General features: G+C 44.1%; 1 protein-coding gene across 1 annotated transcript in view; it reads left to right on the top strand.

The window, feature by feature from the left end:
* The window catches only part of LOC146862823 (fibronectin type III domain-containing protein 9-like), a 65,355-nt gene extending 52,127 nt beyond the window's left edge, over positions 1-13,228 (top strand). The window contains exon 2 of the mRNA XM_085643303.1: positions 10,673-13,228. Coding sequence (XP_085499429.1) covers positions 10,702-11,376 — 675 coding nt within the window. The 5' untranslated portion in view covers positions 10,673-10,701 and the 3' untranslated portion in view covers positions 11,377-13,228. The remainder of the gene's footprint in view (positions 1-10,672) is intronic.
* The last annotated feature ends 573 nt before the right edge of the window (positions 13,229-13,801 follow it).

The raw sequence follows: 13,801 nt of genomic DNA, 5'->3' as shown, positions 1-13,801 counted from the left end.
ACGCTCAACATTCTGTGATTCTAGACAAATCACTTAATCTCCCTGTGCCTAACAAAAATGAATGTGTCTGTCTGTAACGTAACTGGTGCTCATGTAAAGTGCTCTTATACCTTTGGGTCTACTTCGCGCTATATTAAACTCCACACAAAAATAAGTCGGATTTTAAGACAAAATTCTGAAAATACCACTTTTAGAAAGTTCAAACCTTAAAGGGGTTGGGCCCTTGTAAACAACCACCATGGGCCTCATGCAAATGCAAACAAACTGTCAAGGACGTGGTTGATTTGATTGCAACTTGTTAATAAAGGACAAGGTAACAATAAACTTGACCTGTGTTTTCTTTTCACAATGATTTAGTAGTATTTGTTTACATTCTTATCAACACTTGAAAAATGATAGACACTCTTCTTTTACATAAATGAATTGTACTGCATAAACTAAATTCAAACAGAAAACGTTTGTGCTCCATTAAAGAAAAAAATCTAATCAAATGCAATAACCTTAAAGTGTGAATCTATCAAACATTTAACAGACACACAAAAAGAGCAGGTTGAATAATCTGTTCAAAGTACACAAAAGGAAAGAATTATTTTTGACCACTCCAAAGAGTTTTTTAAAAAGCTGAGGGGGTTAGGATATGGCTACTCTGAAAATGCCAAACCCTCATGACACTAGTAATCTGGGTTCAAAGGTCATCAAAATATGATCAAGGATCATAGACAAACGCATAGATCCGAAACAAGTGGGTAAAGGCGCTATATGATCCACCTCTCTGATTTAGGTGGGAGGTGCACGATTTGAGTTTTTGGATGGGCTGGAAAATGCTGTTATTTTTGCTGTATCCCACTTCAAATGTCTTTCAAACCAATATTAGTTGATGGGGAAATTACACTCCACCGATTTGTTTCTCTAAATCTTATTCCCAGCTGTTAAATGTTTGAATGTGTAAAAGGGAAGGCTTACACCCAAAAGGGGGTTAGTGGTAGGTTACGAATCTGCACACTGGAACCTGACTCTTTGTAATATCACAATGCGCACATTTGTATCGCGTATTCAGCATAGTCGATTTTCACGCTGCCCTGCTTTTTTGTAAACCTGTCCTTAGTTTGGCAACAGTGTTCTAGCAAATCGCTTGTAAAACAAATATTAAATTAATATGATCTGTCATGCTATCAATCAAAGTTCTGGTCTCTATTTTTAGAAATAAATACAATGTTTCCGGGTGCTTGGGAACAAACATACTTTACTGCCTGGAAATCAAATGTGCTCAGGTATCTAGATCTAAATGGCAAAAATCTGTGCGCTAAACTGAAACCGAATCCTATCGCGCCCTCTTGTGTTCATTTTCAACACAAGCGTGCCTTCTCCGTTTTTTTATACACGATAGTCATACAAAGCATAATATAGATATATATGTATTTTATTCTCATTTACCAAGTAATAAAATGCAAAAGAAACACCGCAACGCCGAGCATTTTGTGGGTGATATCAACTCTCAACAGTAGTTGAGACGTACAGTGAAAGAAAAACAAGCGTCCTGAGAGTCGACTCGAACTCACACCTCTGAGTCACATCCTGGTTTCTGTAATCATCTGTGAACCAGACCCTCTACATGCAAATGCTTAATAAAAAATGCGCTTTGTGAATTACTCCACTGCTGGGCCTGACTCAAGATTGAAATCTCTTCCCTTATACTATTACTCGTCGAAGAGATCCAACATGCTACTTCTTGCCCCTGTGATCTATGGTGAAAGGTGCTAATTATTACAGAGGAGAATGACATTTCTGCCATTGAGCTGTACTGAACAGAGCTGTCATCCAGCTTAAGGTCCCACAGGCAGTGGCGCGCCGTAGCGAGCGTGCGTAGCGAGCTAGCCCGAACAACCTAACGGGGCTTCGGGGGGTTCCTTTGTAAATAAGCCTCTTAATTTAAAGACCTACTCTGGTGCAGAATAGAAATGTCATGGTTCAGCGGTATAGCCAGTACAAAGATTCCTTTTCTTACAGTCCTGTTATATTATTCACACACCCTATTGTTATTTCTCAGTGCTGTCCGTGTGAAGGTGACGTATTCTTGTGTATCAGCTGTCCTATTGGCACAAATGCTCGATGAGAGGAACAGAGTGGCTGACAGGGCCTCTGAAATGACACTGAATGGACAATCCATGGGGAAACTGTTTCGGCATTCTTTATGCTTAACGTAAGTCTCAGTTGTACGAATTCTCAGAGCCTTACATCAATATCATATGAGCCTTACATCAATATCATATGAACCTACCTCTTATTTTTACTTGCTTTACTAGGGTTCTGGATTTTCTGAAGATTCATCTTTATAAGCAAGAGATAAGCCCTGGTTGCAAGTTATGCAAAACGACATTAATGCTGCCTTTCATCTGAGACAGCTAAGAGATGTTTGGTTTTTCCTCACCTGGAAAAATGGGTTGAGGCTTCAGCAGTAGCTGACCTCATTCTGAGTTTTATTTTTCGTTCTAAAACAGGAGAGCATGCAATGCTCCCTGTTGCAAAGTCATCCTGTGCCCTGGGCACCCCTCAACTTTTTGCTGACAGGTACTGGTGCTAACTGACTCTGACTGACCCTGGGCTCTGCCTAACCAGGCCCAGGGCCAGCGCTATGCTGAAAAGAGACACATTAGAATACAATTAAAACACCTACATACACTAGGGTACACAATGGTATGGTGGGGTACCCCTGTGATTGGCATGACCTACCCTATAGGCCCCTAGTATATAATAGGGCGGGGGATTGAAACTACCTAGAAGTCCCTAGTACCCTGGGGCATGGCAGTTTAGGGGCCAGCAGCCTTTTTCTGCACTTGCATGTGTGCACTGCTGAAGCCGGAGGTCAGTTTAAAGACACCCCTGGGTGCCAGGACTGCTTTTAAAAGGTAAATTGTGCCCAAACTCGACTTTGGTGTTTGGGGCACTTAAAAATGGATAACCTACAATGTTGTGGCATATTAGGGACCCCCAGGGGCTCCCCTAGGTATCCCAGTGGTGGGGGTCAGGTATTTATAATTTACACCCTTATAAAATGAGTTTTTATATGCCTGGATAAAGTAACATCTCACATTCCACTCCCCACTTTGTGGTAAAGTGCTGATCAAATTCGACTTCGATGCTAGGAGCACTGTGGATGGAGAATCTGCAATATTTCTACAGATTCCGAATCCCTAAAGTCTCCCCTAGTTCCACATGGGGTGGGGTTCCTGTAGATATAAGACAAATACTTATAAAATATGTTTTTGTAAGTCCTGGTGCTGGAAAAACTGATCCAAGTCATTTTTCCCATTGCAAATCCCCTGTTACATAGGTTAACATGGTAGGAAGTTATTGATTAATAGCTCGTGATAGGAGCGGACTAGAATACCATTCAAAGACCGACACATGAGAAAGGTCATGTGCTCGATTTAGTCTGGACCACCATGCCAGCCCAGGGTATCACGGAAATTCTTCCCTGTGCTTGGTCTGACCACTTTCTAATAAAGGGTAGACTTTTATTGAAGGGCCCCCTGTCTAAACCTGGGGAAGGCTGGAAAACGGCCCGAAAATGGAGAAACCTTGATGGGGAAAAACTGGTCCACCTCTTAGAACACCACCCTTCAGCCAAAGAGCAGGATACCAACGTAGATGCTCTATGTGAACACCTCCAGCACAAATTGGGAAGTGCCATTGATGTGGTGGCACCCCTTTGCAGGATGAAGAAGGTGGCGAGAGGAGCCAGGGCGCCTTGGTATAATGATTCTCTTAGGGAGATGAAACGCGGGGTGAGGAAGAAAGAACGGGCATGGCGTAAAAAATACGACGCCATCTCCAAACAAGAATATGTTTCATCCTTAGCCCAGTACAAACTAGCCATACAATCAAGGAAGGCTGCTTTCTTTGAGGAAAGAATAACTACGGCAAGAAATCCGCAAAAAGAAATTTTTCGGGTCCTGGCGGAGCTCAGAGTGAACAAGGAGCAAAGTCCCGAGTTCACCCAGGAGGACTGCCAGAGGTTCCAGGATTTCTTCGTAAAGAAGATATCTGATATCTTGGACGAAATTGCCGAAACCGCACCCCTCGAATGTCCGCGGCTACCGGACCTTATCGCCTCGCTAAACATTCCACCATTAACTGAGCTGTCTCCTATCTCCATACAAGAACTACTCAAAATCATAGGCCGAGTTAAATCAGGTTCCTTGGTGGACCCATGCCCTCCAGACATATTTAAGATGGCAATGCCAGGAATAGAGGAAGAGGTTCTGCATCTATTGAATACCTCTCTTCATACAGGACAGATCCCTTCAGCCTTTAAAGAGGCCCGCTTGATCCCCTTGTTGAAGAAACCTGGAGCAGACACAAAATGTCTGAAAAACTTCCGGCCCATCTCCCAGCTGCCTTTCCTTGCTAAGGTGATTGAGCAGCACGTGCTAGCTCTATTATCGGGCCATCTAGAGAGTAACAACCTGCTGGAGACCAATCAGGAAGGGTTCCGTGCTAATCACAGCACGGAACTAGTCATGCTATCCATTCTAGATGAGCTAAGGATGCGAGCGGATGTAAAAACACCGAGCGCCCTGGTGCTACTGGATCTCTCCGCGGCGTTTGACACCGTGTGTCATAAACAGCTTCTGTCGCGGTTGAGATCCTTTGGCGTCGTGGGTACAGCACATGCATGGCTCACATCATTTTTGCAGGGTAGGACACAACGAGTGCAGCTGGGGGATTTACTTTCCACCCCTGCTCCGATCACCTGCGGGGTCCCACAGGGCTCTGCCTTGTCCCCCCTACTCTTCAACATCTACCTGCAGCCATTAATTGCCCTCCTGAACAGGATGGAATGCCTAGTGTACAACTATGCCGATGACACCCAGATAATCATCCGGCTGGATGATGGTCCAGGATCATCCACTAGGCTACAGGATATATTGAAAACCACAGTCAATTGGATGTCCGAGAACTCCTTGAAAGTCAATCCGGATAAGACGGAAGTATTGCCCATTTCCATCTCGGGTAACCCTTGGAGTGAGAAATTTTGGCCTAGGGAGTTGGGCGCACCACCTAAACCGGCAGCTGCGGTTAAAAGCTTAGGCCTATACGTGGATAATAAACTATCCATGGAAAAACAAGTTGCCACTGTAGTAGGCACCAGTATATGCCTTTTAAGACAACTGAGGAAGATCTCTGCCCTACTCTCTTTCCCCACTCTGAGACACGTGGTCTCGGCTACAATTCTGGCTAGGCTGGACTACGGTAACTCCCTTTATCTAGGTCTGCCACAGCGGTTGTTGGACAAACTACAGGGAGTTATGAACGATGCGGCTAGGTTAATATTTAAAAAACCCAGGACTGCCCATGCCTCTCCCTTGATGCAGGAGTTGCATTGGTTGCCAACTCGGCAGAGAATTGTCTTTAAAGGACTGTGTATCGCGCACAAGGCTTGGTATGGCAAAGCACCAAAATACCTTAAATCCCGACTATCCCCCTACATACCGGGTAGGACTTTGCGTTCGTCGGACGCCACTCTTCTGTCTCAGTCCAGTTTCAAATTGTCCACGGTGGGCGGCCGCGCTTTTTCCAACACGCTCCCAGCTATATGGAACAAATTGGACCCAGAGCTCAGGAAGGAAAGTAATCTACTTTCCTTCAGAAAAAAACTAAAAACGGTACTGTTCAAACAAGCATGGAGCAGATCTTAGGTACATAGTTGGTTTTTCAAGTGAATGCAACATCTTTCACGCAAATCTGGTCAGACTGCGCTTAGAGACCCCTGTGGTTATAACGCGCCATATAAATTAAATAAATAAATAAAAGACTTCCCAGAAAGGTATTAATAAATCCAACAATATCATATTGTTGAATTTCTCCTAAAGTGTACATACAAGAAGTTATAAGAATTTCTTGTTTGTAAGTCCAAATTCAGCCTTCCAGTGGTCTGCCCTGATTGGTCAGAGTTAAGGGTATCAGCCAGGCTGCCTTGAAGAGGTGATAAAGAGCCCCTGGGGTTAACCAGCTCTGCTGGCAGGGCAGTGTTCTGTTCCATAGGAATGCCAGGCCAGGGGGAGGAGTCGTAAACTATGTTCTTCAAAGAGGAGAGTAGAGACCAGTGTCATTTACAGCTCTGAACTTCCCACCTTAGGCAGATAGTAGGATTAAGGAAGGTATGAGCAGATGCAGGGGGGAGAGTCTAAGTACATTAGCCATCCTAGGGGCGTGTTTAGCCAGCTCTTACCTCCTTGCTGGAAAATCAGCTATTCTGGATTTGGAAGATTTGATGCACTCTGGGACAAAATAATGCCACACTCTACAGGATGTGGTCATATATTGGAGGAGTTACCCTGCTGCCATTGGTCAGAAGTGACCTCCTGCCTGACCCAGGGAACTTGGAATAAGTATCTGAGAGAGACAGCGCCCTCCTGATCTGCTGCTTGAAACTTACTGAAGCAAGAAGTACACTGTTGAGCAGTTTTAATGTGCAAAGATTTCTAAGGCCTGACCTCTGAAGACTGTCCCATCTGAAAACTCCAGCTCTGTGGATTATCTTACTGAAAAAGAACTAAAGAGTGGACTCCCTGAAAGCTACAGGTTGAAAGAGCTCATCTGGAACATCACTAACTAAATCTACACTTTGGAGAACCGTTAGTTGATTTGTAAGGGTTTTTTACCAGTGGATTGTGGGAACTGACGTCCTCAACTTTCAAGGACCATCTTGGAGTTTCCGGACCCTTGGAGTAAGTTTGAGACACTTTAAGACCCCTTGAGGAACTTCAGCAAGAAGTTCAAAAAGTTTGGAGAACTTTGGACCAACTTTGAAAAAAAAAGCTCCATAAAGGGACCGACTCACCTGGCCAGCCAGGCCGCATGCCTTCAACCGCGAGCCGGCCAAGCCAACCAGGTTCGTCCCACTAAAAACTCAATGGGTCCAACTTCCAGAGTTTGACCGGGACTAGAAGAAAACTGAAGCCGGCGAACCCTCACTGCATCCGGCTACATGAGGAGCATCGAGAGACCCAGCGAGAAAAAGCTCCAGAAAAGTTTCTAAGTCCGCTCGTAGAAAAGGTGACTGGGAGCAACCGCGAGAGCCAAGCCGCCTGCCTTCCATCAGGTGCCGGCCTGGATTCCTGGATTGCCCCGCTGAAGCGATCTTGAAAAATTGTCTAAGTCTGCTCCAGGGAAGTTGGCCGGGACCTCATCACAAGTCAAATCGGCGAAACCCTCACCGGATCCCGACTGGCTGGGAGCTTTGAGGGGCCTCGGGAAGAAAAGCTCCAGAAAAGTTTCTAAGTGTAAAGGTAGAAACTGAGACCGGGACCTGCCGGGAGCTGTAGCCACTCAGGGATCCATCGCGCCCGGCCTGAAACTTTGACTTGGGTCCGGTCTATCGCGAGCAGGTATCACAATATGGTGCTATAATCTAAGTGTTATATTTTATTAATGCTTTGAAATTTCATATCTCTGGTTCCCTACTTCGGAGTTTTGTCATTTTGGTATCATTTTAAAGATAAAAATATGTCCTATTTCTATACATTGGTGCTGGATTTTTATTATGTGTTGTGTCTTAATCATTTACTGAAATGGTGTTTTTAAATGCTTTACATTCCTGTCTTTGAAGTTAAGCCTGTCTGCTCGCAGCCACGTTACCAAGGGTTGAGCATAGGAATAATTTTCTAAAACCTATGCTGAGTCCTACCATGTGTGAGTGGCCTTATTGCCAGTGGCAGACCTACATTTGCCCCTACCAATAACCCACTTTCCAACACTCCCCCGCTATGAAATAGCTTTCCATTCCCTCCCCTACTCCTTCCACTTCCCTCTGTCACCCACCACCCCACCTACAGACCTACGCACACATGTATCACCTACTCAGAGGAGGTGGTAAATGTCTGCAGTAAAACTGCGTGTAATAAGGAATTTCACATGGTTTACACTGGAAATATCAGTTCCATACAGTATTCCACAGCATATGGTGTCCTACCCATAATTATATGGTACTGTGGGGATTTTACCTTGTGGTAACTTTAAAATCGCATGCAGTTTTCCCGCTGCCTCAGTACCGTGCTACCCTGAATCATGGGCATAGAACTCTCTGAAGAATACTCCTCCTTTCCCACCCCATTTGCTCTGCCGACCTCCCCCAACCCTCTCTTCCTTCACTAAAAGCTCCCTCCTACACCATCGCTTTCACCGTGGAATCCAGCTTCAACTTGCTGGAGTATAATGAATGCTGGTCTCCTGCACAACACTCCTTTTCTTTGTAGCTTTGTTTGCACTATATAAACCACAAACATACATAATGCTTACATTTATACTAGTCTTTCCCCTCTTTCCATTATAGATACATTCCCAGGGCTTTCTTTGGACTGAATAGGATGAGTGTGACTCCTGAAATTCCTGGGACTATGCATGCTTCTTCTTTTAAACCGCCTCATACATAATCTGGTGGCAGCGACGGCAAGGAGTGTTGCCCTACTGCTCTATGAGCATAGCGAATGAAGAATAAAAGAACGTTATTATCACTTTATTTTTAGTATAATGGAGCCAAGTTAGGTTGGAGTGGGGCTGGGCTCGCGTCAGAAGGAGGAGTGGTTGGTGCACCATAAGTGCGCATGACAGTTTGGACAGCCGTCTTGGGCTGGTCAAACCGTAATGCGCACTTAGTATGTTCTCCAGCCGGTTGTATTGCAGAGCCTGGGTGGAGAACATGCACAGGCTTACACTCCCTGTCTGAGCACCGAACCAGGCCGCTCGACCAATCACGATGCTGTAATCATGACGGTGAAAGCAGCATTGTGATTGGCTAGAGGAGTCTGGGAGCCTGGGTGCTGCCGGGAGCCAGGAAACCAGCGCAGGGCAGCGGCTGGTGATTAGAGATAAGTCTTCTTTTTTTCCTAATCCAAGGACTGCTGCCCACACCCACTCACCACCATTCCCTGCCAGCGGCTACTGTCCGGTAGTATATCTAGTGTAAGACATTGGAGTGCTAGACAATGAAGAAGACAGGATACAATTTTTATATGAACTTTGAGTTAGGTCTCATGAGACAGCACTTTGATCCACAAAGGTAAACTGGGAGTTGTGGAATCTCTAGCTCTCTCTTGTTAGGTTGTCACAAGTGAGATGGTTCGCTTAGAAAACGTAAACATAGTTCATACACACTATCTTCATGTCCCTGGCCCTCGTCCCAGTCTTCACTTGTGAGGTAAACCTCAACTCTGGGCAGGAAACGCCAGGAAAATATTGTGAATTAAACTTTGCTCCTATGTAACTGGGTGTCATAACAAGGTTGGCATTGACAGCATCTTCCAATTTTTTCCTAACTCTCAGAATAAACAATAAGGTCCCAGCCGGGTTTGCACACCAAAAACATTGGGGGGGGTGTGGGGATTACGTCTTGCAGTTTCATGGTTTCCATGCAATTTATATAGGGAGCTTAGTTTATTTACCCAGAGGATTCACTACATAGCATGGCTGTAAATTCCATTTTCCCCAGCATTGGGTTCTGCATCTTCCTCTTCCAAGGAGCAAAAGAGAGCAGCTTCTGCAGTATGTGCGCATGTGTTCACTTTTAGGAAGGTTACTGTTGTGCATGCTCACACTGTCACTTTGTCGAAGACAGTGGCGGTAATTGCGAAGTCATCCTGGGCAGGGTAAGGTGTGCCAAAGCTATATCGTTGTGTTTCTGTACACTCACGCCGGGTTTTCTAAGCAGCAGAAACTATTCGGAGTCATTTCTTTGCTTCAAAAAAAGCTAGGACTGTCTAGCCCTTTTAACAGCCCTAATTTGCCTACTTGTAAAGAAAGTTCAATTCCTTTTAAACAGAATAGTGACTGGACATTTTTGACCTCATTACAAGATGCAAAGTTCATTGTGATATGTGTGGTAACTTCTCTGACCGCACCCATCGTAATTATGTGTTTTGTGATAAATAGTGCATGTTAAGCCTACCAATATAAAAACACCCAGTATTTACCAGAATATGCAGACTTTAGTGTGGCAAGCATCAAAATCCACATGTTGTTCTCCAAAGAATGATAATCAGGTGGTATGTCACCGAATAAGTTTCCACTCAGCAGAGACAAATATCAGGTGCGACAAATATCGCACCAATTACTGGGCAACTCATAATGAAGACCATAGTGTATCATTTGATTTTACTGTGTCATCTTGTATCTTCTTTCCATACCTACATCTATCCCTAAGATTAACCAAGGACTGTCTAATTTACCCATGAGAGACTAATATGCAAAGTAAGTACATGGTTATCAATTGGAGAGCAATAGTATTTGATGCCCAAGGACACCTTGTATAAATACTGTTCATAAATAATTACTGTCCATGGAAACAAATGCCTTTAATGTAGTGTGTGCGGTTAAAGTTGATTGAATTAATTCATTAACATGGTTGTGCAACTTTGCAAGATCCTTTTAAATACTATTCAAAATCAGTATTCAATGTAACAGAAGTTAGTGGTTTGATGTGGCAGGTGGTAATTCAGTTCCATGAATTGGTGTCATACAGCGGTGCCATCCTTGTTCCCATTATTGCTCCCAGTGTAATGAGCCCCTATAGTTTCTATTTAAACATGGGCTTGCCAACAAATGTATTTGAAGGCATTTCAATACAAAATTTCAACAGTGGGTATAACATGACTGAACCTCTTTTTCATTACAGGTGAATCTGTTTCAACAAAACCTGAAACCATGAACATCATCATTAAGAACATCACCATCACTACAGCATTGGTGGCCTGGTCCCCAAAGCAGTTTGCCTGCCCAGACAATTTCTACAGGGTACTTTATCGCACTAATTGGAATGGTATTTTATCTAGTTTTTCAAGACAGAATTTTCACCATGAAGAAATGGTGCCTGTGGAGCACCGTTTCCTTTCCCTTCGGAAGTTAAGCCCAGCCACAAGCTATGTCCTCTGTGTCACATGCCATGGGACTCACCCGTCAAGAGACCAGTGCACTGTATTCCAGACATTAGCCCGCAGTGCTGCATCACCAGCCAGCAAGAAGGTCGACCTGTCTCTGGTCATCTGGCTGATCAGCAGTGTTCTTCTCATCATCATAGCTTTGATACTGCTCTACGGGTGCATCCGCGTTTGGTGCCGGAAGTGGAAAAGCAGCGCAATGGACAGTGGATCTCCGAAACCAGAAGGAGAAAGGAAACAAAAAGCATGGCACACCACTGAGACTGAAACCACGCTCACTGAGGATATCTTTGAAGTTCCAACAGTGACTGTACTAGACAAGATTTCAGAATCAATGCCAGACATCTTGGTGCAGAAGACACTGGAACGAAAGCACATTTTACTGCCTCACAGAGCTGACGCAGACACTTTGGCAATCCTGCCCCAAAATGTTTCTGAATGAACCGGTTATCTTCATGAAACATGGTGTTGGCACGTGACCTGATAATATGGGTTTTACTAGGTTCAAGGCCAGCCAATTGTGCTTTCAGGTGTTTTCATTAAGATTTTCTTACTGGATACAATCGCTCTGAATTATAAATGGAAGATCATTAAATGGCATGCTGAGTTGCATCAAACTATCTAGCAGTAGACATTTGCTTATATTAGAAATCCCCAATGCCCATACACTTTCTATGAAAACCTTCTATGTATTGAGACATGCAAACGTCTATGTGCACGTACAGTCCGTTTCACTAAACGCTGTGCTTTTCTTAAAATTCATATCCCCAACTGAAGTCTGGACAGGGTCAGAATGGGACAGAAAATACGCTGGGGCACTAACATAGGAGTGGCGCACTGATTAAGGAATCAGTTAGCTACAAAGTACCCCATGTTTAAAAATCGGGGCTGTATTCATCTTGTAAAGACGCTCTGGGGCATATTTATGAGCACCTTAGCATCGCTCTTGCACCACACAGTGTGTAACAAGGGGACATATGTTTATTTCCCCTTGTTTTCTCCTCTTTCTATGTGTGCTGCATTATGCAGCACAGGTAGAAATAGGAAAAAGCCTCTCAGTGGTGTTTTGTGCAGGAATGTGCTCCTTCCTGCACAAAAACAATCCTGCATGCAACGCAGGCACCCTTGCACTATGACGCAAGGGACCTGCTTTGGCACTAGGCAGCCCATTGGGCCCAAGCGCAGGGGAAAGAACAGGAATGTGTCATATTGCCTTACGTTTGGTGCATTCCTGCCTTTTCCCAGTGACACAGTGCAGCAAGGTGACTTGCTGCGCTGAGCTACGTTTTCATAAATATGACCCTCTGTGTGAGTGTTGCAAGGTATCGGAGACTGCATGCAGTTGTGCTTGCTGCAGAGGCAGTGTTTGTCGTAATATCAGGGGAATTAACAATAAAAAAACGGCCTGGCAGATCATAAAACAGGCCCAAAAACTGGCCAACACCCTGACCCGTAAGGCCAGTCATCCTGGCACTGCTAGGTTGCCCTATTGATCAGGCCGACCCTGAGTGTGGGGTATTTGCTTTACAGGTGTTACTTTTCTGTACATAATATTTTAAAATTTAGGGCCATATTATCAAGGAACGGCGATAACATTATGGCCGCTTTAGCGGTAGGAAACTGCCGCTAAAGCAGCGATAATGGGCTTGATAATATGCCCTTGTGAATTCCCATAGAAGATAATGTTATCGCTGTTCCTTGATAATATGGCCCTTAGTTTCTTAGCAGAATACTCAATACAACACATCAGTGGAGATATGCAAAGTTTCTTCATTGGTAGAGTCAGGGGTGATGGTCACAAGAACCAAGGAGGTCACACCACAATTATATAGAATTAAAAGCACAGTCGTCTAACATTGGAGACAGCCACATTTGCTCATACCCAGGGATGTTCTTGAGAGACATTGGGGCTGCCTGCACGTGGGTGCAGAAAGCATGCAGACTCTGATTTAAAATCTCTCCATCAAAATAATATAGTTGTCACTCTCATGACGTCGGATATCACCACTGTTAACCCAGACATTGCAATGATGAATGACTCAGCTTTGTATTGTATTAGTAAGTTTTTTTTAAGGCCAGGCGTGGCCGAATAAAGATTTCTTGGATTGAATTGAATGACTCAGTTGACTCACCAATAAGAGCCATAAACAGAACCATCAAAACTTTAGGTTGAAAAACTGAAACAATGTTGACCAAGAAGTGAAAAAATATAGGAATCAAAAACTACTTGAAACCTCGATGGAGGATTTAACTAAACACTACAGCAACAGAACAGATCCTGTTAAAGTCGCATCATATGTTAGGCAAGATCTTCACGAGAGGGAAAAAAATCCTCGTGGACATTTGCAGGTCTGTTACCTTTCCTTTCCCTCTCTATGGGCTTGAGTCAGTGCGCTCCTATGTGCCTTCGCATGCTTGTGTTAAATACCAGCTTTAGGGAGACCACAGCATTCTGAAGGAGCACATAGGATGCAGAGTGGAAGAGAAAGAAAGAAAGAAAGAGGGACAAGAGCAAAGAAAGAGAAGTGAGTGGCACAGCGAGTGTGAGTGCATGCATGCGTGTGTGTGTGTGTGTGTGTGTGTGGGTGTGTGTGTGTGTGTGTGTGTGTGCGCAAGAGGTCAAATAGGAAAATCCTTTTTTTTTTTTAATCAGGCAAAATAAGAGGTGTTGGTGACAATGATAGGAAATATATTTTAGAGGGGGGGCCGACAGTGATAGGTCGATGGTGCTTTGATAAAGACAATCTAAGAAATACTATGAAAGAGCCAGTATATCATGTTTGTATTTAACTTTCTGAAGGTTAAGGGTTAATAGTAGTTGTAAAGATATGTAGGAAGAGTAGAGGGTGTAATTTACCACTTAGGCT

Source organism: Triturus cristatus, chromosome 2_2, assembly GCF_964204655.1.
Source record: "Triturus cristatus chromosome 2_2, aTriCri1.1, whole genome shotgun sequence".
NCBI classification, from domain to species: domain Eukaryota; kingdom Metazoa; phylum Chordata; class Amphibia; order Caudata; family Salamandridae; genus Triturus; species Triturus cristatus.
This window is presented reverse-complemented; position numbering and strand designations above follow the sequence as displayed.